This window comes from Grus americana, chromosome 3, assembly GCF_028858705.1.
Source record: "Grus americana isolate bGruAme1 chromosome 3, bGruAme1.mat, whole genome shotgun sequence".
Classification (NCBI taxonomy): Eukaryota; Metazoa; Chordata; class Aves; order Gruiformes; family Gruidae; genus Grus; species Grus americana.
In genome coordinates, this window is record NC_072854.1 from 102,996,775 (window position 1) to 103,021,939 (window position 25,165).

The window sequence follows — 25,165 nt, forward strand, 5'->3', positions numbered from 1 at the left end:
GTATTAAACTTGAGGACAATGAATTAAAATAACATGGAAAATTGACCAAGTAAGTGTTCCATCTAGGTAATTAAACACAGGAGCATTCAGTATCTGCATTCTGTGCCTCCTGTGTTTCTTGGGATTCTTTCTCCTCACATATACGTGTGCATATATATGCGTGTGCATAAATTGAGCATTGTACAATTAAAAAAGCTTACTAGCAGTGAAGACATGAGTTCCTAAAGGTCTTGTAGGATCCAGCTGATGCAGAAGGCGATTATTGCAGACTCATTTTTAAAAACTGCTGATTCTGTTATCAGACTGGATCGAGCCTTGCCATTACAACCCAGGTGCTCCCCTACTATCCCTATACTATATATAACCAGGCCCAGGTCACCATGTGCCCTGCCAGAAACGTGCTGACTGGCTAAGGGGGCCTTGCAATTCAGGTAATTAATCCTATTCTAATGTAGGTTAAGCAGGTGTGAAGCCGAACTCATCCAGAGAGAAAGTAGAGGCATCCTTAGAATTAGAGTATTTAACGGGTCTCAGCTGCCTTTAGGAAACTAGACCACTCTGTGCTGCTGACCCAGTCATACAGGTGGAGACCTGTCTGCTCCAAATCCAGCCTGAGCCATCGGCTCTTTCCCCTCTCCCTCCTCCCATCCTGAATTGACAGTATCAACACATATGACTGACAAGCTGCTCTTTTCTTCCCCACCCAGAACAAAGTAAATATACTTTCGCTGGCAGCAAAGTTAGAGGAGTAAGTCACCTGTTTACTTTAAAATGGGCTAAACGGTTACCATAAGAGGGCTACATTGCTCTAATTTTACTTCTGCATTCCCAGTATATTCTATGATCCTTTCACAGGCCAATTTAAATGACATGTAACATTCATGATCTTATTTCCAACAAAGCCTTCAGGAATTCAAATCTGACAAAAAAAATCTCTTTGTTTCGATGTTCTTTAAACTCTGAATTTGGTTGAAAAAAGCCTTATTTTGCTAAAGGAGAGGAGTCCTATGAACACGGAAGTGATACTGAGTGAACACAAATGACAGGCTCAGATTTGCAGCATTTGCCTCTTCTACAAATTCCTCACCTAAGGAATAATGTCAAGATTTGTTCCACTTTCTGACTGTGCTTCTGAGCAAGGCACCTTCCTGCCTTGTGGCCACGCGTTACTTGTAAGAAGTTGGCCATCCTTGTGGTATCAATTGTACAGCTAGGAACTAAGTTTGGGAAAGGATGATGCCCCCTCAAAGATTATTTCGGAAGTTTGAATTGTTTCATACAGTATGCTCCTAACTGGCAGACCTTTAATATGGCTGGCAGTTGAACTAAATTATAGGAGGTGGAACGACTTTAAAGAGGTTAACACGCCTGAAAATCTAATGTGCCCAGCTATCTCCTGTACGGCACTCCAGATGCTGTCCCGCTTGCAAACAGCTATTATTGCTGAAGTCTCAGATTCAGCTTGCTCACCAAAAAAAAAAGAGAACGGAGACTACAGTAAAATTAAAAAGGTTAAGATACGTTTAGACTTCCTACCCTCTGGTAATAAGATTAATTCCTTGTTGGCTCAGAAGAAGGAAAACTGTTTCTGAGTCATCTGCAATTTACACAGACCTAATCTAGTAAACTCGTTTGTCACACAAGAAGAGGTACAAAGGTGAGTATTGTTGTCCTCTAAGTGGAAATACTTGCTTAAAGCTCGATTCTGCACATTGCTGCAGAGACTTTGAGGCGGAGCACACACAGGGGACAAAGAAAACTCTCGGCTCCCACTGACATACTGACTACTGATGTGGGTTTATCCCTTCGGGGCCAGATCCTTAAACAACAGAGGCTGGCATCGCACATTTGACTTGTACACCCGTGACAACTGATCCTACCGAAGGCTCTCGGCCTGTCTCTATAGATTAACCGGGCAAAATACCATCTGTATTTTCTTCTACAAATTCTTATTGTAATGCCCGATTGCTGAATAAGCCCAAACCACTTCCTGTGGTTTTATTTTGCATCTTCTTACACCTCCTCCTTCAAAATACCCTCAGACGTGCTACTGCAATGGCTTAAAATGTTTTCATTTTTTCCTCTCATTTCTTCTATTCAGCATCACCTTTGAACACCGTCAAACATGTGAAGGTGTATTTTCAGCCTCATGGTTCCTCGGTAATACAATGTTTGCAAGTAAGGAAGCAGGTTGTGTAAGTCAGTCTACAAGTTATCCAGGGTAACACAACACTCTTGATTTTGCTAGAAGAATAATAGGGAATGGCTGCTACAGCTTTTTATACTCTTGCATTCAGGAATCAAATAATAGCCATTTTTGTTTACAGAAAGAAAATGAAAAGCACTGGCATTCATTACTGTTGATTTGCTCTCTTTTTGTTAATCATTTCTTATTTTTAAAGGGCCACAGGAGTGAACAACATAATGCAATGGTAGGAAGATATTTACCAATTTAGCACCTCATTATAAAACTACTCAGAAACCTCTTTGTCTCTCGTTTAACATAATAATTATTAGTGGCAACAAAAGTGGATCCTACACTTGCACCATGATTAGCAAGTGATGAATTTGGGTTGAATATATTGCATTTTGCTAAGTAAACCTTATTATATCCCAAATCCTCAGTCTAAAAAACATCTAATTTTAAGAAAATAATTTCCACTCCTGTTTAAATGCGTGTTTCCAAATTAACCAGTGATATTCTACAGAAAACTGCCTCTTTTATGCTTGAAGTCTCCAGCTGCCACACAATTTATATCTCTTTCCTCCCCTCTTTGTTTTTCAGCCATTTTCCCTGAATGTCAAAGTCAATTTAGTGCATTTCACTTTGCTGAATAAATCAGAGGCGAAATCCTTGCTAAAAGTGAAAATTTGATTTGCTAAAAGGAGCTTAGGGCAACTATTAATCAATATATCCAGAGTGTCAAAGCTAAGGCCATGATAGACATGCATTCATTTGGAGATTGGTTGAGGCAGATAAAGGGGGACATTGGGAAAAAAAATTGCAACAGCCAGACAGTGTAGTGTGTATGTTGGGGGCATGGGTGGAGGGAGAGGATTGTTTGGGGTGGGGGGGGAAGAGTCCCTCGGAAGGAAGAGAGTACTTGTATATGAATAAAAGGTGAACTTAGTAGAGACATAAAGTCACTGTTTAATTCTGATCTTGAAGAGTATTTTAACAAAGGATTCTTCTGTTAGAAAAGTAAAACATAAGAATTGAGCCAAGTTCTTTTGTTACCTGTTAATTCTATTTTTTATTGTTGTTTTGCTTTTGATGATGATGATGAAGAATAACAACCTGTTTCAACAGATAGATAGGGACCTTAAAGTAAAAACTAGCAAGAGTCCAGATGCTTCTGTAAGAGTCTTACTGCACATTTATTTTATATTCACGTATAATTTGCAGGTGATGAGATGTTTATATGCCTGGGCTTATTGTTGTTCCCCCCACTTAATGCTAGTAAAAGATGCCAGAAGTGACTATCCTGGAAACTAAAGTGCTTTTTTTACCGCAGGACATCTATGACTAGTAGTACTAGAGACCTCCTCCCCTCTCCATTGCTGTCTGTCTCCGTTCTGACCCGGAACTGGTCTTTTCTGATTAGCAGACACACTGAGTGTGTACATCTCTAGTTGCGCACAGAGCCTTGTCTTTTTTCCTGGTATCACCTAAATTTTGCAACTGACTTCAGTAACAGATCCATTGAGAATAGTCTGCCATCGTATCTCAGATGAATATATGAAATAATTCTAAAATAAACAAACAGACCTTTCTGTAACTACCACTGACGACACTGCAGATTCCTGTTTTGTTTTGAGAATGCCAAGAGACTGTTAACATGTTTATTCATACACTTTCCTGGAAATCCCACTTCCTCCCTGCCTTGCAAAAACACTTACACCTTCTCTGTGATACTATTTTAAAAAATGAGAAAAAATTATAAAACGCCACCATTCCTAGCACTTGACATGATGGTAAAAACATTGATGCAAGCAGTGGGATAGATGAACTGCTGGCATTTTAGGCACATCTGTGTTCCATTCTACTCAGAGCAGCTTGTATCAACATGGTGATCTACATACTGGCAGTGTTGAGCGGTCCATGCACGCTAATGCTCAAAAATAAAACTGACGTTCAATTGCTGATTTCCCATACTGTACAATTTAGTGAGAGAGGTCAAGGAAGTCAAGAGTCTTTGAGAAACCTTTTGGCTGGAATCCCTACCTCTAAGGCCCAGGGAATGGTCTGCCTCAGATCACGTATGTCATTCTAGTTGTGAGTTCAAGAACATTTCCATCATAGGAAGAGCATGTCTGATTTCCATAATTAGTGCGTGTTTGTAGAAGGAGTTAAAAGAAGAACAGATAGTGGGCTGTTGATAAACAGAAGGCAAAGTGAACTTACAAAGTGTCCAAGATATCACATTGATAAAGGGCAGGATGTCCTGATTCCCCAGGAGGCTCAAGGTATTATCACTACAAACCTCTGAGTCAGCACGGAACAGCTCATACTCCACTCCATGTTACATGAGCAGTAAACACCACATTTACATGTCCGCCTGCCTCTGGAGTGACAGGCACCCTGTGATAGGAGCCTCTAAGATAGCTGCAGGAGCCCTCTCGTTGCCTGAAATACTCCTGGGTTCAGCTAGCAGCACAAGGGACCACAGGAGGCCTCAACCTTAGCAGAAATAACAGGTTTTACAGCAGAGAGCAGCGTGGTACAGACATACTGGAAGACATCTATTCCCCTTGCAGAGCTGAGATTCTGTATTAGCTGCCCCAGTAACAATCCAGATAGGGATTTGGGCATAAACAGGATACTGGCTATAGAAAAAACGTAAGTGATTATATGCACCAGATGGTTCCAACTTACGATTTCAGTCTGTCTTCAAAGTCCTACCACGTGAATACTACCATAAAGTAACATTTCAGCATTTTTTCTCTGTCATTTAAACACACGCTGTATGTCCACTAAGATGTAGATACATAAACAACTACGTGCATCAGAACAGGTACATATATACCTAATTCGTATCTGCATGGATGTACCATATATGTATGCTCTCATGCTTTCTTGAACATTTGCTTTCCAAAAGCGATTATGCTCAACTTTTTCTCTGTATATTTACCTACATGGGGTGGTGTTTCTGAAACAGATGATGAGAAAAGGGGATTTTAGAAAGAACAACTCTGCAGCAAATCATGTTCTCGTTCAGTATTAGAATGTTAAACTATACCCCTGAGAGCTGCTTTGGAAAAGAAAGCTTAAATATTGTGCTCCACAAAGAGTATGCCGGAACAATAATGTTTCATAAAACATTAACGCTAAAATATTAAAAACATCTTTGGATTTGCTCCATCAAAATCATGCCCTTTTTTTTTTTTTTTTAAATACTAGCACCAGTGGCAGTATCAATTTCTAACTATTTCCTTTCTCAACCACTGTTACTGCTAGCAAAACAGGGACGCAGCTAAAGACAAGCAGGCTTGTTTTACTAAATAATGTAACTAGTTATTTTTGATGTATTAGTCTGATTTACTGTTTCCAAACAAATTTTTCATTTTAAGTGCAAAAAGTTGATTTCTATGGTCTGGTTGATGTTTTTTCATGCATGCAAATTTTTTCGAGAACATTTTGTCTTTAGCTTCCTGTTATGCACATTTTTAAGAGCTTAATGTTTCCTGCCTCCACTTAATATGAAAGAACATTGCACATTTTTGCTGAATGTCAATGAGATAGTTACATTACAGAGATCGTGCCTAAACGACTCTGATACTGTGACTAGGTATCAGCAGAATTCTACCCCATAGTGGAAAAAGAGTATAATTAATATAATGCAGCTAATATAAAATGGAACCTCCCCAAAATCCCATGCAAAGGGTAGGAAACTCAAGCATCAGTAAATATTGAATAAAGCAGGGCTCTCTTATTTAGAAGATAAAATAAAATTTAAAAAAATAAATAGAAAAGTCTTGCAGAGGCTTAATAAAGATATTTACAATCTGTTTAGGTCAGTTAATAGGGGGTTTGCCTCATCAGGCAGGAGACGAAGAAGCATCGGCCTCTCCCTAAGCACCTTCAGTATTTTATTAACGAAGTTACAGTACATCGGAATATTTTAATCTGACACAAAGAACAACAATAGATCTGACTGCTGGGCTGATAATCTTCTTATCACACCCTGTGAAACCTAGCTCTAATATTTGACTGAGCCTCCATTACTCGGCAACACATTCTAAAAAGGCCAACAATGGAGAGAGAATGAAGTGGAGTGTGGAAGTACCTCCATATCTACATAAAAGAGATTAGAGGCGACAGCGTTCCATTTTACAGCTCAATCATATTGTGTTAGCATGCGCTTATCCGAGCGCGGATGAAATTGAAAGAGAAATAAAAAAGAGTCAGGCAGATAGGAACCAGAAAAGCGAGGCATGAGCAATTTCCAAGGATATAAAAGGATGCTAATGGCGGGGCCCTGTCATTCTTAAAAAGGGCTATTAGGGCACCATCATCTGTTCTTGTGCCCTTACGCTCCTCTAACTAAAGTCAAGCATTTCCTAATGCCATTGTGATCTTTTTCTTCTTCAGATAAGACATGGTCATGTTTCATAACAACACACTTTCCATTTATTTGATTTATAAATGCAAGGAGACTAATTCTATTTACTGATAAAGGCTTTCCATATATATTTTTCTTTCAATATTTCCTTTTGTAGATGGCATAAACTTTTTGTTCAATAAAAGCAACGATTGAAATGTTCCCAATAGCACAAAATTACTAATGATTTTATGAAAGCATTTGAACTTTGTGTAATTTTAAAACATTTTTTAGTCTATGACTGCAATGGGAAGCAGTTGGCCAGGGCAGAATGCATATTGCATTGTTACCTTTTTAAAGATAATCTCATTAAAAGACTGTCTGTTAGAATAGAAAAAACATTATTTTGGTTTCTTCCACAAAGACAAATTTTACTTCGAATTACAATGCTTTACAGCCGAAATCTTTATTAGTTATTAAGCACCTGATATATAAGGGCCTTTAATTATACCGAACCTTAAGAAATCACCACAGTAAAGAAAGATTTGCTGATTGCTGCACTATGCACAAATTTGCTACTGCTATAATTAATCGATTCCAAGAGATTTACACCAAGGATTTACTTAGTCCGCTGAGCTACAGTGAACTTGTATGCAATTTGCACCCTTTTTCTAACTCATCCTTTTTCCAATTCTGTTATGTTTTTAACATTTGTTAGCTTAGAAAACAGTCAGCTAGCACCAATCCAGGCTCTTCTACAAGTTGTTTTGTGCCAGACCTTAGCTGAGCGTAGGCAGTCCAAGTTCAACACTACTCCATCATTCAAAATCAAGCTACAAAAGCTCATCACATTTGCCCTTTAGCATGTCAAGCCCCTTTGCATTTTGATTTTTGTGATCGAATGCCAGAAAACAAGCACAGATTTTATCACTGCTCTCTGTTACCAGAAGGCTTATAGAAAGATTGTCTTTATTTCCTGGTTGCTGCTTTTTTTCTTCTCATTCCTAAACAGTCAGGTGAGTAAACTGTGCTAGTGTGGCTTTAGCATGGCAGGTGTGGTTTTGAGTTTACCTTGTAAGAAAAGGCTGCCTCATGGCAGAAATGTTCCTCAGCTGCTTCAGATTGTAGACTTTAAATTTTCAAGGCCAGTTTACAGCATCCAATAGCTTTTCCATGCTAACCAAAGCCATCATTTTAAAGGCTGCTCAGCCTCATCCCTCTGCTCTCCCTATCCCTCCAGCCAAATCAAAGCTACACAGCATATTCACAAGTCAAACTGACAAAAGTTCCCCTGCAACTACAACGGAGCATGTCTGACTTCTTTGAGAGCTACTCTATTTTGTTTAGGGTGATCTAGGTGTCTTCCAAAGATGAAACTCAAACTCACCTATTTAACTCATTTTGACTTAATTTGGGGTGCTTTATTAGCAACCAGTGTAAGACAAAGTAGCTAGTATAATATAGAGTGATGTTTAAATTAGTTTACAATTTGCTTGGGCTCATCTAGAACTGCGCTGAACAAAGCCATTCAGAAATGTCAGCTGTGTTCCTAACCACTGTAACAAATTGTTGCCTGAACGCTGCACACCTAATGACTTCAAATTAGCTTCACTGCGATATTGCCTGACAGTTCGTTACGACTGTTAGCAACATAGCTGGCGTATCATGACCAATAAATTGGTTTCAGTGTGGGCTGGGAAAGGGACTTCCATCAATTTGATTAAAGAAATTACTGTAGCATTCAAAGCATAAAGACAAACTAGTTTAAGGAGACAGAAATAAGTTAACTGTACCAGAAAAACATTGCTTGTGATACAAAAGCTTGTTTATATACCATTTGTGGCAGAGAGAATGACTAAATTTCAACTGTGTCGCATACTGACTATTTTAGTCTGTAGGCTGCTGTCTCTCATCTGAAGTAAAATAATGCTTCATAAATGTACAAATTATTTTATTATTATTCTTTGTTATTGTTGATATTTATCGAAGATGACCCAGAAGCACGTACCAGAACAACTGAGGCTTTGTGCTGGTTAGCACAAGGGGAAAAAACCCAGGAAGACTCTTTCTATTTCTATTTCGTTGTGATTTCTTTTGATACTAGAAATAAAATATATTTAACTTTGATAAACAAACAACTGGATGATTTATTCTATTATTAAGGTGTCCCAAAATCACATCTAAAATGAGGACGATGTATTACTCAGACAAATTAAAGGTTATCTGTTCTTATGCTTAGTAAGGCTCCACTATCAAAATTAGAAAACTACCGAGCTGATGAAAACACACTAACATGTTCACTCATCTGCTGAACTAGAAAAATACCTTAAGAAACAAGAAAAAAAGCCAACCTTTTTTGTGTGACTTTACCATTTGTGAAAGGTGACAGACTGAGAACCCTGGAGACTCTGTATGTTTGTCTGCTAGCCCACAGAGCAAGCACAAATACCTCAGCATTGGGGGGAAATAAAATATACCTGAAATGTTACCTGAAGAAATCACTGATCTTCTGAGAAACTGCTTTTAATGACCCCCAATTTTCTTGCTAACCAAGAGTGTCAGTCAGCTTTTATAATATCAACACATTTACGTGATGTAGACTGTGGTTCATTTCATGCAGACCAGGGCACTACTTAGCTATAAGAAGAGACCTTTAGGTACAATTCAGTTCTTTCTACTGAGCTGCTAGTACAATTCAGTTCTCATACAGGTTCACTCAATGAAGAGAACAATTCCTCTGTGCCTTGCCAAAATGTAACAATTTTTGTATCTCCCGTGGCCAGTATAAGATAGTGCTGCATTTATGTAATAGAGGAACCAAACTTACATTCAACTACCGCTGAATCAGATGGGTACAGAGGAGAGGACTTACTTACCCTTCACATCAGTCTAATACTCTGGATAGAAAGGTAAGCTTATCTTAATAAAAGTAATATATGAAAAAAAATCACTCACTGAGTAGCATGCAAAAATTATTAATATAGTAATACTCATAGCAACAATAATACTATTTGCACGGTAAGATGTATTATCACCTAACCTATGTCCTATGTGAATAATCTGGAGCCTTAAGAAAACTTTATGCATTGTAGTGAGAGAATAAATCATATTTTTTACCAGAAGAGAATAACCCGTGTGATGATTTCTGTATGTCATCTATTTGCAATAAAAGCTGTATGTACCTGGAATATGCTTAGCCCATCCAATGATCACCACCAGTTCTCTGTCTGCCAGGTCACAAAGAGTGGTAAGCGCTTTGATGTCACTGTCTGGAACAGTGGGGTCAGGCATAGCATAGATCTTCTCTGGTTCAGCCACCAGCAAATGGGAGACAATCTTGTTATCTGTAAAAACGGTCCAGAACAGTACAAGATCACCAGTAGCATCATTCTACTTTTCAAACAGATGGCTCATATTTCAAAGGGCACGGAATTTGTCTTAAGATACTGGACCTAATTAAACCTTATTGTAACTTCACTGGCTTCTACAAGTGGTTACAGCAGCAACGAATCTGATCCATTAACAATGTTTATCAAGCTAGACATGTATGCTTTTAAGATAGTAGATTTAATGGAATGTAGAAATACATGATCACCTCCTAATACTGGAATACAAACTTTGCAGAAAATATTCATGCATTATAATGTATTTCGGACTGTCCAATTAGAAAAGTTTTGCCACCTTCTAATTACCTGCAACCCACCCATCCCCAAAGGCTGGTATAATTTTTGAGCAAGTAAATACCACAAGCAATCAGTCAGTCACTGAAATCTGTAACTTCTGTCAGCAATACCAACTACCATTCTTTGGTCTGGATGTCACTGTTCAACTGTTGCAACAAAAACGGTCTCAGGACTTTCTCAGTGCTCATTATCCCACATATTATTATAGGGATTATGGGTATCCTGCCTGTTGAAATGTTAAAAATGCATCTGCACTCCTTGGGGCTTATGCTGTCAGAAAAGTGGGCTGCTGTCTTATATTTGCTTTTCAGTGAAACACACAAATTTAGAACGATGTAAAAAAATTTGCTTCTTTAAGTACAAAAATAGACTAATGATCTCTTCTCATTTCCAGCCAGGAAAAGCTATTAAAATCAATGAAAATAAAGAGTGAAAACTAAGGAGAGTATCAACAGATGGAGACTCTACCTCAGAAAACTAGTTTTGTGCAAAGAATTATACTTTATCATATTCACACACTGCCTATTTCTATCTATATAGCATTTTCATTCAGGTGTTTATTACTTACTTTTTCATACAGATGACTTATGAAATCGATTTGGAATAATCAATTAAGTTATAAGGAAAAGTGAAGAGGAAAAAAAAAAGAGTAGAAGAGCCTGAAAGATTTACAATAAATACAGTGTTGCTCTTCTATATTCCATAAGTAGGATAAACATAAAATGAGCATTATATCCACGTGGAGGCACAATAGAAATACCGTATCTTTACACAGGAGCCTGATTTGTTACTCTGAGAAGGCAGAGCTGAAAAATGGGAAAAGGACTAATTCATTAAGCCTCCTAATACGGGATACATTACTATACTTCCCAATATATATTTACATTTTACCTTTCATGGTAGGTACATTTTGTGACCTCAAATGCGCCGCCAGAATTTAAAGCCGAAATGGCACCCTTCAGTGAATTTACACAAATCTGTTCCCTTCGTTAGGATAAAGAGTTATGGGGCTTGATATAAATGGGATTCCATCATGAGAAGGTGCAAAGTATTTTCTGACTGCAGAGAAAGCTGCCAGGATGAGTATCGCCCTCCCCTTCCGCATGCCCTCCTGTGGGGGACCTGCAATGGAAGCTGACAGGGATGTGACTTGCCCAGGAGTGTCAGAGAAGCTCCCCACCAGCCCATGACAGATTTCCATAAAATACTCACTTGATTCAGATTTCTGATACTTTACTGCTCTTTTGTGACACAGACTCCTCGATTCTGATCTACTGTCTCTACAATTTTTGCCTTATTCCAAATTTGTGTGTCAGAAGTTGTGATATATGTTAGCCCTTCATAAAATAAGTGCAAGAGCCAACTGGAAACCATCACATCAAGCATGTTTTATTACAAGGGGATATATTCATGCTTTATATGAACTATGGGAACCATGCCAACCGAGTAATTCTTGATCTCAATATTCTACTGATTATCAAACTGATTAATGAGGAATTCTATTCTTATTTAAAGATGACAGATGGTAGTTTTAACTTATATTGGCAAACAGCCTTTGCACATAATTTTTTTATTTTTTAAACAGTCTTTTCATATCCTGTTTAATTTCACACAGAAAACATAGTCTTTTTAAGTGAGAAAAGATAACATTGCTTCTTCCCAAATTCCAATATTTTTACATGTATTGAAAAGTAGGATAAATAAATTAGAGTTTCTTAATATCAAAACACATGTAGCTGAGGACTTCAACTTTGTGGGGTTTTAATCGGTGATAAATGAATGAACAAGCACTCACATCCGCAAGTTGTTTTTTTCCCCCTGCAAACAGAAGAAATGGCCAAAGAACCTCTTTCCTTTTTTTTATTAGGTTCCTCACCAATGGCTTTTTGTAGATTATTCAGGAATATTGTATATTTTGACTCAGGATTTGCAAAATCTCCAATTCTTTTTATTTTCACAATCAACAAGATCTACAGGTAGGCCGTTAGATTCCATGGTGAAGCTGGAAAATACAATAGAGGCCAGAGGTAGGTGTAGGAAAGATCCTCCAAACACCTGTTCTTTCCCTATAGTGGGAGAAAGGTACATTTATTGGAGCGTGCATTAGTAGAGACCATAGGAAAATTTTGAATGTACTCAGAAAGCTCCATCACTCAGGAAATTGAATAGCCATGAGCACTGTTTCTAGGTAAATCTTATTTAATCTTTCCCTAATTAGAATCAATAGAACCCAATTTTCATTCCTGTGCCTTTGTTATGCACAAACTATCAGTCAGGGTCCAGAAAATCTCCCAGGCTACTTCCACACAAAACCGATTCAACTGTTTCAAGTCTTGACGCTTATTTGACAGGATCCAAAAATTAAGTTTTATAAATGTTTGTAACAAAAATGTTTGTAATTGGACGAGCTAAGGAAAATGAAGGGAGGCACTTCGGTAATGAGTAATGATTTATACGGAGGTTAGTTTATCTCAGGCAAATGGAGCTTACAGAAATTGGTGTAGTTATCATCTTAAAGGTAATGTAATGCATTACTTTGCAGTAATCTTGGGTTTACACGGAGAGTCTCGTGTTTCAGTACAACAGCGTTAACCTCTGAAGGGCTTGGGGTTTTTAAGTTGGATTCTATTTTCTTCTGCCTCTTTGGTCTTGGCTTTTTTGGTATGCTAGGCTATCAACATTTCTACTCAATGACAATATCAAGTGAATGAAAAACTGACAATCTGTGCACCCAGGAAAACTAAACCTCTAATGAAATTAAGCATTAGAGTTTATTAAATTTTATTGTATTATCAGAAAGTTTTTATTATAATGTGGAAAATCTGCTTAGTGCAGCCCTAGATTGTATTTACAGAACGGTGGGACAGCTTATGGAGGCTGAGTAGAAGATGCCAGATTGGACAATTGAAGGAATATAATCAGCATAATGTTTTTTGGAAAGGCAAAAGGAAACTATGCCATATGTTCACTTAAGCCTTAATTTTATGTAAAACTGGCTGTTTTTTCTTTGACACAGCTAAAATGCCCTTTCACTTACAGTTCAAAGACTGTTTATTTGCTCTCCAGATCCCCATATGCTCAAATGTATTGTACACAGCACTGTCCCCTACTGGGGAACACGAACGGAAACAAATTCCATTTTCCATACAGCCAGGTATTTTCAAGAGCCTAAAACGGACATGTGTGTTGTCAGAGGCAAATGGGAGACAAGGAGGAGTTTGCCCTCCTTATTTCTCTGGCTTATTTCTCTATTTTAGGAGCAAATTAATCTTGGCAGGAGAGCAACTGGATGTGTGTATTCTCATTTGAATTTGGAAGAGTTTACAACACTTGATACCGCATGTGTGCCTTTGCAGGGTAATACACTAGCCTCTTGCACTACGGCTATAATGCTATTAAAATTACTTCATGGAATTAGTACAGTCACTGCTTGAGTTTATATAAGCTGCAAAGCAAAACCCCTAACTATTTTTAGTTAATCGCAAAGAGGATGGAACTTGTATTTTAGCAATGAGATGATCATCTCTCTCTCTCTCTCAATTTCAGCCTAGTGAGATACAATCAAGGACTTTATTAAAACATAACAAAACAAAGCAAAAAAAATCCATGAGGGTACTAGAGTCCAAACTACCAATCTATGCTTGTTATTAGTATGGCACATTGCTGTTTTAATCTAATGCTAGGTAGTGTATTAATCTATAGGTATAAATTAATGATGCTCTCAATGTATTTTCATTGGGAGGTTGAGCAGTCAAACTCATTTAGTTAGTGAAAACTACAAAAATCAGTTTCTTGTGAAATCTGAAACTAGAAGCTTCAATGAACTAATGATCACAGTATGAACCATTTTATGTACCACTGAAAATAAAGACAACCTGCAAACGTAAAATTTGCACTGCATAAACCATGCTTTTATACACTTCCACCTGTAAAAATATTCTTTGTTCAACTCCACTTGAGAAAGATAAGCATATTTAAACCAAAATGTGTTAACAGCTAAATGGATATAGTATTCATGGTAATATCTTCTGACCGAACCCTTGTCCCAGTCGGAAGGAGCTTAGCAAACAGGGCTAGGAATCAATACCTTGTATTCAAAGAGAAATTTTGTATATCTGGTGTACTCACATGGCTTTTTTGCTGGCTGAACTAGCTGAGGGTTCAGGTATGGGCTATTCTCTGCATCTATTCTGCGCTTGTACTTCTGGCGACCTCCACGTACTCTGTCTAGGCGGACACCTATATTGGGAAAAACAAGCAAACATGTAATTAAATATATTATGAGGATGCCTTTCGGGTAACAATCTTCTGTCTCCTGCCTTCCAATATTTATTCAAAAAGGAAAGCAACACTACAAGTATTTGCAAGCCATTTAGATTTTCACACATGCGAGCCTAAGTATAGAACATAATTTCCTGTTGGTTTGAAACCATTTGTTCATTTTTACATATCATTAAAAACAGCTAAGAAGTTTAGTTTCCATTTTAAAGAGTATGATCTTAAGTCATCTTTGCCAGAAGCAGAAGTTCAAAGCTGTAATAACACCATAGATATACAAGGCTAACATTATGAGTAGAGAAGTACAGAGAACTTTAGAAACAATAACTGCTGTATACAGTTTAGATAGTCAAAACCGATGCTTTTAATTAACATGGATTAACATGGCTAGAGGATACAAAGTAAGTACCTTTAGTAAAATAAGAATAAATGTGTGGCTTAAAGACTTCAAATGGTTCATGAGGGTTTGAAAGAAATTGTATGGCTGTTCATTTAGACGTCATCAATGATGAATTAACATTTGTGTTCTACCTCCATATTGTTTGTTGCTTCAATAAAGCATTCCGCTACCTGTTTTGTACAGATATATAGGAGTTTACCTTCCTGAAACAAGCCATAGCTGCTCTCCTAGACAAAATGAAGAAAGGAGGGGGAAAAAAAGATGGTAGGTCCTATAAAACAATGAAGTATTTTTATTTCCTTCCGAGTCACCCAGGCAGACTTCCAGACAACCAGGACGAATGTCAGTATAACCAAGTAGTAACATAACACTGAAGTTGAAAAACTTGGCACATATGCAGGGCAACAGGACAAGTAATACCAAGTGCAAAATTTGTCCCTGATGACATGGATTTAACTAGACAAGAATGCAAGGACACCTTACATATCAACAAGCCCTGTGAGCGATGCAATAAAGCGCAGCTCACATTCTCACTTTTCTTTTCAGTGTCTATTTTAGCTCTCCTCCCTGTATTTATCTTTTCTGTTGCCATTATTGTGTCCTACTCTGCTACTTCCCATCTCCCTGATCTCTCCCTTGTAGGAAATACCTCCAGAACTGGCTTCTGGACAGCAGAGAAGCCACCACCAAAGAAATTACAGTTTATGTGCACGGCAAGAAGAATACAGCACAGAGTTTACACGCTGCCCATGAACCTGTACTGGTAGCACAGTCTAGTTACCAGGAAACATCTGTCAGACCTCTTTCATCCTCAAAAACCAAAGAGGATTGACTGGGTTTTGGTGAAGAAAAGTCATTTAGCCAACCAGCCAGAAAACCAAGGCTAACTCTTGTTGGATTGTTTTTGTTTCTTCTTCTTTTATCTTTCTTGCTTTTTTTTTTTTTTTCCCTTCTCCTGTTCTGTGTCCTACTCTCCAAGCTGGCATGAAACACCAGAACACTCACTAGCTGACCCAAGGAAGACAGTAGTTTGGAGGTCCAATTCCGTGCTCCTCTATCAGCAGGGCAGGCTTTGTGTGCATGGGGTTCTCCGCCCAGACGGACTGTTAGTATCTACAAAGGTTAGTAACACAGGAGATACTTGGCTTAAGGATACAACCAATGTCTGTAACTATAATGTAGTGAATTGTATACAACAGTGCTCAATAGTTTTTGCTCGCCAGGGAAGTGGGTGATGATCACCTCTATTTAATAGCGAAATTTTATTCTGTTTACTGCAGAAGACACTGTATTTCACTCACTCAAGAATTACATTTCTCATTGTATGTTACCAATTATATTTTTGTGAATCACATTATATAAATAATAAACCACATCAACACCATACCCAAATAGGTCAGTGTATAATGATGAATGAAATCTTATTTATGGTATTTACCTATATCACTACCAAACTTGTGACTGATTTGTGGTCCAAGCTATTTGATAAAATTCATGGTGATTCAATCAACAAAGCATGGTGATTTTTTTTTGCTTATTTTTAAAGTTATACTTAGAAATGTACGAACTACAAGACCACTTTAAGAATTGATAGTCCAAAGCTTTTTGGAGCTAATGATAACTCAGTGTTCCTCCACCCTTGAATCGGGAGTTTGAGCTACATCTGAAGCAAGTGACATCCAGGACAATATGCTGCCATAAAAACAAATAGCAAAAGACCAAGGTTTGACAGTTGAATATTCAGAAATAGGCACAGGATTAGAACAAGCCACATGCGATATTGGTGGGATTATGAAAAAGACTGCCCAGCGTTTGAAGAAAAATAGATAGAAAATGATTTCTGCATAATTCAGATGCCATCCTTCTTTCTGCTTGGGAGCAGATTTCATAGTGATAAAAGATGGATAGCATCAGACAGAAGTATGTTTAATCAAAAAGTAATGGAACTGAAGCTTAAATTAAAATAATATAAATCTACCAAGATGAACAATTTTTTTACCTCCTTTGCATTTGCTGAGATACACATTCAAGCCATTCACATACTCAATGGAAGGAAATACAGACAAATGTCACAATAGCAAAATTATACATATATCCATGCACTCACCTATAATACATAGCTGTATCTGCAAATATAGCTACTTTCTTTTTTAAAAAGAAAATCATTATACTCCTAAATATCTGAGAAGCAATGGTATTGCACATTTTAAAATTACCTAAATCTCTAATATAACTAATTACAATTGTAACGTGAAAACATTGTGATAACTTAATACCAATAGACTATAAATTAGAGGTTTATAACCCTTTCATTAAAACTGATATGGAGTTTACCATCATTTTAGGTCCTAAGCATTCCTTGCTCCTTGTACTATTACGAGGTAGCTATTTTAGAATCAATTTCTGATAATCTAACACACTCTCAGTGGTATTTTACTTCCCGAGAGTCTTTATAGAAGCAAACACAATGCAAGACACTGCTTAAGAAAGTATACCCATCTGACATTCCAAACTTTGGAGTTTGGTGGGTAGCAAACTGAAATGCAGAGGTTCCTGTGTATATGTATGCATTTTCCTCTGGAACTCCTATAGCTTGTATGAGAGAATTCATTACATAAAATTATATTTATCTGCTCTCAAGATAGTAACAGCTGATGCCGCCTTTGTTAGAAAAACAAAAGACAGACAGACAAGCAATTTTGTCCGCAAAGATCTTCATTTGGGGCAGGAGGAGCTTAACATTTTGATCACAGAGGTAATTGCTACAATTCAACACACAGTCTGTACTTAGACTATTAAAGAGGATATTGTGGCACGTAGGCAGCGTACAGGGAGAAGTTAAGTAGACCGCGGCTTTAGCTCTGCTGTGCACATGGGCTTGCCAGAGTCTTTAGCAACTCAGTTCACTCACCCTATCAGTACTCAACCATAAAGCAAAAAGAAAGATATCCACTCCACCTATATACACTCAAGTCACATCTCCAAATGAATTGCACCGTATATATGATCATTACAGTTGTTTAGGGTCAAAACATCCATTAATGTCACTAAACAAAGCTCCACTGAAGACAAGCAAGTTGATTCTCCACACTTCCCAACGCTCAGGTTGACTGTAAAATTCTTCAACAGAAAAAAACCCCAAAATCCCTAATGAGAAAAATAGGGATGACCACAAGATACAAATGGAAAGAACAGGCTTGCTACCAGTTTTGATACCAGTTACTTTCAACAGTCAAGTGCAACACATTCACTTTATACCTTAGGACGAGGCCAACTCATGAACTCATCTGTTCAGGAGTCATGGGTATTCACACATCTTGATGTGATTTACGAAGCTGAGAAGAGAAGGATTAGACTAAAACTGTAATATATGGAGAAATGGAAACTATATAAATCAATGCAATAGCTACTTTTTTAAAAGAAAGCAATGACACATACTAATACAAATAAGAATTTCTCCAGCTTTTTTTTTTCCCTCCTGCTCTTTTTTTTCCTCAAGCTTTTCCTTTTTTTTTTAAGGGAAAAAAAATGGTCTCATAGTCACTATACAAGCTTCTACAAAAAAGGTTTACCTCCTGGTTCCTCACACAATCTTTGCATAATTTCTATCAAATGCTTACCAACACACAACAAAATTACATTGGGCACTTACTCTAAAGTGAAAGCGTCCACATAGTCTTGCACAGCAATAACTGAAGACTAAAGTTGATGCACAAAATGAGCTACCCACCAAGTACCTCAATCTAAACAAAATTAACATAGGCAAACCTGAACCCTCCATTTTCTCTGTATTTCCACATCTGTTCTTCCCTCACCAACAGATGCAAATTATTATTCCTATTCTGCAGTCCTTTTCTTACACTGTCTCGGAGCCCTCATCTGGGACAGGTACCAACTGTGATTGCTGCTATATAATAAAATACCAAAGATATCATTCGTCTTGCAATTCAGGTCCTTGGTACGATAATCCTATTTAACCATGTCATCTCATTTTTCCATACAGATCCAAGCCATATCCAAAGTATCTATATACTATTTACTCCTTTAGAAGCTACCTCTCCTTGTCCATCCCCTCCTTCTTACTTTGGCTACAAGTCTCTGGTGTTCATTTGTCCACTTGTCCCACAAACATTCTTGTCCTTTCCACGGATCTCTATACCCCCAGGAAGTCCTGAGACTAACTTTGAAGGCGTTAGCCCAATCCTTCAAATCAAGACCTACCAACACTAGGACTGCCTGTAAGAAATTGCTCACTACCTATAACCAGGGAGAGCTCTTTATTTTGGAAAAAATAAATCTAATTCACTTAAATATGAACTAATATCTGAATAAATCAAAACTCCCTCTCTACCTTCCAGTACATCAGTAAAGAAGAGGTTAGCGATCAGAATCACACCTGCAATTTTGACTTCCTATGGAAATTTCAAATTCTTCTCCCGTTCTGTCCTCCCTATATGAGAGATTTATGGCAAGCAGATACATTCCACACTGATGCCGTTCTGGCAAGCTCCACCTCTAACACAGCATTCCATATGTACTAAATATATTCCTATCTCAGTTTTTGAGATATGTAACTGGGTAACGATCCATTTTCTACAGATGTCTGTAAGATACCCAGCATTGCCTGAAATTTTACCGTGAGACCAGTAAGAATGGATACCTACATAACTGCATCTTGCCAAACTTTAGAGGAACATCAGGAGCAGAGGCAAAAAAAACAGATTAACAGCAAAAGTGGAAGAAGCAAAAAGAATTTTAATGGCAGGTTCTGATGTGGTTCTCCTTTTGTGCTTATTTCTAAGATTGCTGGTAAGCTTGCATGAATATCATAAACTCTGGGTGTTGCTTTTATTCACACAGAACAGGAAAACCAGTTGATTTTTCCACCATGAACTCAGACAGAATGCATTTAGATTTAAGAATGTGTGGTCATCTAGTTACTCTTTAGACAATGCAGTAATCTCTATGGTTTGGGATTAGATAAGTGTGAGGCCAGTGCATTAATCCTACAGTCTGAAAGATTCGTAGTGGAAAAAATACTTCCACTTTAAACCACAAAAGGCCTCTCTCAATATAGTAGAAGCATGCAGGAAGTAACACAGCATGAAGAAAAAGGACAATATGAGCTATCTTTTCTTCTGGATCTGCATATTTGTTTTATGTGCTGAATTAAAAGCATGCCAGAGAGCTTCTGAAACCAGTTTACAAAATATTTCGATAATACCATGTGCAGGTAAAAATTCAGCTAAAGATGTAAAATATGTGTCCGTTAGGCAGGTAACGTTTTGAAAACAGAGTCCTAAGTCATCGAAGAAGATAAAAGCTATAACTCACATTAAAGCTTTCCTGATCTATAGCTGAATTAACAATTAGCAGGGGAAGGCTTTAGTGTTTTGTCTTCTGATAGCCATTTGCACTATTAAATACACTAGTCTAGCATAGGAATTCTAAAAATCATCCTCCTACTTTACATTCAGTCAGTACCAAAAAGTATTTGTTAATATAGGATAAAATTTGCTGTCCTCAGGAGGTGCCTATAAAACAATTTAGTGCGGGAACCTGCCCATATAACAGACTGAAAGACAAAACAAGGCTTATTACTTCAATATCCAAGTTACTCTGTGACTAAGTTGCTTAATTTATATATTCTTCTGACAAAGATTTGCAACAGACAGTTTATTATTAAAAAAAAAGTATTGAGCTAATTAAAATATTTAGTGGGTTTTTTCCAGGTTGAAAAATCAAAAGAGAAAAATATTGCTTTTCTAAAACAAGTGTTTCAAACCAATGTTTCATTTCACATTTTGCTCATGTTTAATAACTAAAAATGTTTCTGAGCAACCAAATGTAAGTTTCATTTTGGAAAATCCAATTTTTTACCTGAGATGAGGAGACGAGAAGGCTGGATTTTGGCAAAGAAACTGAAAAAAAAAATCTCTTTGGTTAAAGCCTAGAGGTTTGGGGTTTTTTTTCAGTTTGACAAAAGAACTGATAAATGTGTTACTTACACAGCTCAGTACTCAACCTCTCTTGAAAGGAACATTAACTTTGCATGAACTAATCATCTACACGCTGAATTTTTGTGCACTGTCATTTATGCATTAAAACATAAAAGAACATGCATAAAATCCACTTAGTTTTCCCATGCAAATGAGATTTTGTGTAAATAAATTCTATTATTTCTTAGTGCAAGTGATTTCCATTGAAGAATGGTCCATAAACAAAGATGTTCACATGAAGAAAATGTGGCATAAAATGTTTAAGAGTACTACCGTTGCTTTACATTTTTAATGGTTCCATATGAAGCTAAGTATTCTAATCTGTGACACTCACAAATACAAATTAGGTAGCACGCAACAGGTGACAAGTTTTAATTGAATGTCTTCTGTCTGCAATTCTGACAAAAGGTGAATGGAAATAAATGAGTCTGGCAAGACAGCCCTGAGCCTTACAATACCCAATATCTCATTATTTTTAAACAGCTATCTATAAACTGATGCTGACAAGCCTTGAACCTTTTATTTCTGTTCAAGAAGAGGTGAATGTGCAGAAAGAAAGGGGAAAAAAAAAAAAGAGAAAAGAAAAACAGGACAGCTACTCTGTTGCATTAAACATGCAATACCCATTATTAGCTCTCAAATATTACAAAAGAATACCTTTTACACTTCACATAAGAACTTATAAAAAAATCGGTTTCTTTTCCAGAAGAGATACACTCTATGCACTCAGTTCCTAGTGCCTAAATTTGATCTTTTCTGAGCGTTATACTACCAGAACTTCATTAGAATTATGCTAGACTCATGCTGATTTTAAAGAGACTGAAATTAGGCCACTAAATACAGGCTACAAAACTTCCACTTCTTTTTCTTTGCTTTTCCAAAGTGAAGAAGAGCCTATGTTGCAGCAAAACGTGCGTATTTGTAAACTGTGAAGGAAAAGCGATGCAGAACTAAGACTGTGCGTATATATAAAGCACTGATGTGTCTGAAATGAAACAGTTACTATCACATAATACTTCTCTCCACATCACCTGGATTACTAATATACTAATAACTAGGAAGCAGTGTAAAATACTGCAAAAGCTTTTATGAATAACACAGAAAATACCGTTGCTAATTGCACCATTAAATTTCATGTCAATGCGCTTATATATCATAACCATGCTATATAATAGTGTATGCTTTTTTTTTTTTCAATTATGCATATGACGTCCTGGGACAGGGTATAAGAATAAAGAAAGGCAATCTATCACTAAGTAAATACCACAGTTCTTACCTTAATTTATGTAAATATAGTTACACAAGATGCTATCTTGTTTCCGAGTTCAAATTACAACCAATTTAATGAAGTGGAGCTTGCTGGGCTGTAAAGTCATTACTGCATCAATACACTCGTAACCATTACTTTAAGGTGACAAGCAGACACTGGGAAAGTCAGCTTGGCTGATGATCGAAGGAGAGGGCATGGAACGCCAGGAGACAGGAAGGTCAAAAAGTAAGTTTGAGTAAGGCCGTATCAACGCCTGAAGGTCAAAAGCAGGCCTTTATTCTAGATCACATCATCAAAGCTTATAAAGAATTCAAGAGCTATGCTAGTGACAACTCTAATAGAAAAGAAGTCTAACTGAAGTTCTGGACCATTTGCTGGCGACTCTCAAGAGAGATGGGAAGATCAAAATGAAATGCGTTATAATAATCGGACTGTGAAGTACCGGTAGCATGAATCAAGATCTCAATACCCCTTTCAGATACAATAATGTGCAGTGTCACAATATTTCAGTTAGTGACTTGGATGATGTGGGATTCTGGAATTAATCTGAGATCCAGAAGTCAAGGGAAAGTTCTTAATTGTGGGAGCTGAAACAGTTATATAAAATCATATCGGTCCTACTGGGACCAAGAAATAGCTTGCTTAGAATTAGGATTTCTGTCTAGAGGAAGTGATTTAATTTTGCTGGAACAGAACCAGATAAAACTAATGGATCACTCTCATCCTACTCGATCTTTAAAGCAGATGTATAATTCACTGAAATATTAAAAGTTCTTTACCCTAACAAACACGTTCCTCAAATTTGGGTATTTTTTCTTTTCTGTTTTGTTATCCTCCTCTTTTTTTTTTTTCCTCTTTGGGACAACATCTTTCTCATCTTCCTCAAGGAGTAGCCAGTCTGTGCTGAACTGTACAAGAGCAAGACGAGCAAAATTTAGTTTCCAAATTGCACTCATCTGGCAAAGTAAGAGAGACTTACCTTTTCAGTTAAGGTGGCTTTATATTGCCCAGCTGAGTCTAAATTGCCCTTAGGGCAAAAATATGTGTTCTCACAGAATTTTGGACTTCTCCAAGGCTATTCACAGAAACACCATCTAGACACTGTCTTTTCTCTTATCACACCCACAACAACATAAAATTACAGGATAATTCTAACTTCAAGATAAAGGAAGATCTTATATTACCAGTGTCAGGTGTCTGGCAAATAACATGGCTTTTCTGTACTTTGCTCTTCCTGTCCACGTACTGTAACTTTCTGTTTCTTAAAATTCTACCTGCTACAAGAGTAAAGTTCAACAGAGGCTTATATGAGTTCATAGTACAGATGGCAACATTTTATGACTGTGAGAAATCTGAAATTCCTGGTTTCTACTCCTTTTCTGACTTCTCTGACAGTTGCTTACTTTAAAAAAGGGAATCTTTATCTGCTACTTAGGTAGGGAAAAACCAGTGATCTAAGATAATATGTTCAGACTGGAAGGTACGGACATACCACATCGCAGCATCTTCCTGTGCAGTGTTGCTCCTGCCTGCAAATCTCAGAGTTAACGCAGAAGAATAAATTTAAGGGGGTTTTTGTTTCACTACTTGCAGCGGGTTAAAGTGATGATCGTTCAACAACAAGACTAAAACTTCAAAATTAAGTGGCTAGATGGGCATCAAATCAAGATTTTATAGTAAAATAAAAAAATGTAAAATGTCAATGTGGTGGAATTGCTTCCTATTAGTGTTAACTCGTATTTTAAAGCATTGTGTTGAAAGGTGGAAAAGAAGATGAGAGATACGTTCTCTGCATGTATTACAGTTTCTGGAGGTGGCAGGTAAAAACATTCCAATGTGTGCAGCTTAACGAACTCTGGGAAAAAAGCACTCAGGAAGAACGTATTTGTTTCTTTCTCAAAAAAAGCTGGGTAGTAGTGTATCTAATGATGAGTATAGAGTCTGTAAAAAAGCCTGATAATTTACTTACAAAACTGTATTCAGTAATCAACAGAAAAATAAATTAATTAGACAAACCCTTTACAAATAGTGTTCTATGATTTCTGGTCATGACATTAACAGCTTTAGGAAGTCCTGCAAGAACATTGTAGAGAGTATTTTCATCTACAACGCGCTACAACTAATCTGAAAGTTTCTTCTGTCGCCACCACCCCGTGGTACTAGGGAATGTAACTGATGTGTCCTTAATATTAATTTCAAATGTTTACTCAGAGGCTAAATACAGCAAACTAATTTTTAGTTGAGAATTAAAAATCTCGAAGTTTCTGCAAAGTTTCTGAAAGCAGAGGGAAATTAAGGTGTTACAGTAGTGTATTTCTGAGAGAATGGTGCTTTATCATAGCTCCTCATTGCGCAAATGTATTTGTGCCTGCACATACATTCTTACATATATGAGACATGTTCAAAGTCACAGACTCAATTGGTGCACAAAATCAAAATGTTGTAACATTAAATCCCCAGTGCGTGTTTGATTAAAAAAATCACCTGATTCTGAACTCGTGAGTGATCCACTCAGAACAGCCTTGCCAGAAGGGGATTTTATAAATGGCCTTTACTGAGGCTCACAATCCCATCCACAGAACTCTTCTCCAGAAGTATTTGCATTTTATACAAAGTATTAGAGCGTACAAACATCTTCCCCAACGTTTTCCAGAGTATTGAGAAGACTGCGGATATCACTGGAAGATCTGGCTGAAGGGATGCCGTCACCTCAATGAAAGCATTTACATTTTGAAATAGATATTTATATATTTACATAACATTACTGAAACAAATGTTTTTAAAAATGCACTTTTCCTTTGTCTTTATATAACCTTTCCCCTGTTATTCCATGAATACCAGTATCAAAGAATTGTGCATACATGAGAATCGGAAAGTGAAACTGAGCAGAAAAAAAACCCCAAACTGAATGAAATCATGTTCTGATGCTAAGGTTAAGTGAGGATCAAAATAGTGACTAATATTTTTAAATTATTTAATTTTATAAGAGAAGG

The 25,165-nt window shown here is 37.2% G+C and overlaps 1 protein-coding gene across 26 annotated transcripts in view; it reads right to left on the minus strand.

The window, feature by feature from the left end:
- Positions 1 to 25,165, minus strand: part of ESRRG (estrogen related receptor gamma) — a 407,282-nt gene that overhangs the window by 38,979 nt on the left and 343,138 nt on the right. For all 26 annotated transcript variants that reach the window (XM_054818985.1, XM_054818988.1, XM_054818992.1 and 23 more), the window contains 2 exons: positions 14,354 to 14,464; positions 9,725 to 9,886 (listed from right to left, as the gene is read on the minus strand). In XM_054818985.1, coding sequence (XP_054674960.1) covers positions 9,725 to 9,886; positions 14,354 to 14,464 — 273 coding nt within the window. The remainder of the gene's footprint in view (positions 1 to 9,724; positions 9,887 to 14,353; positions 14,465 to 25,165) is intronic.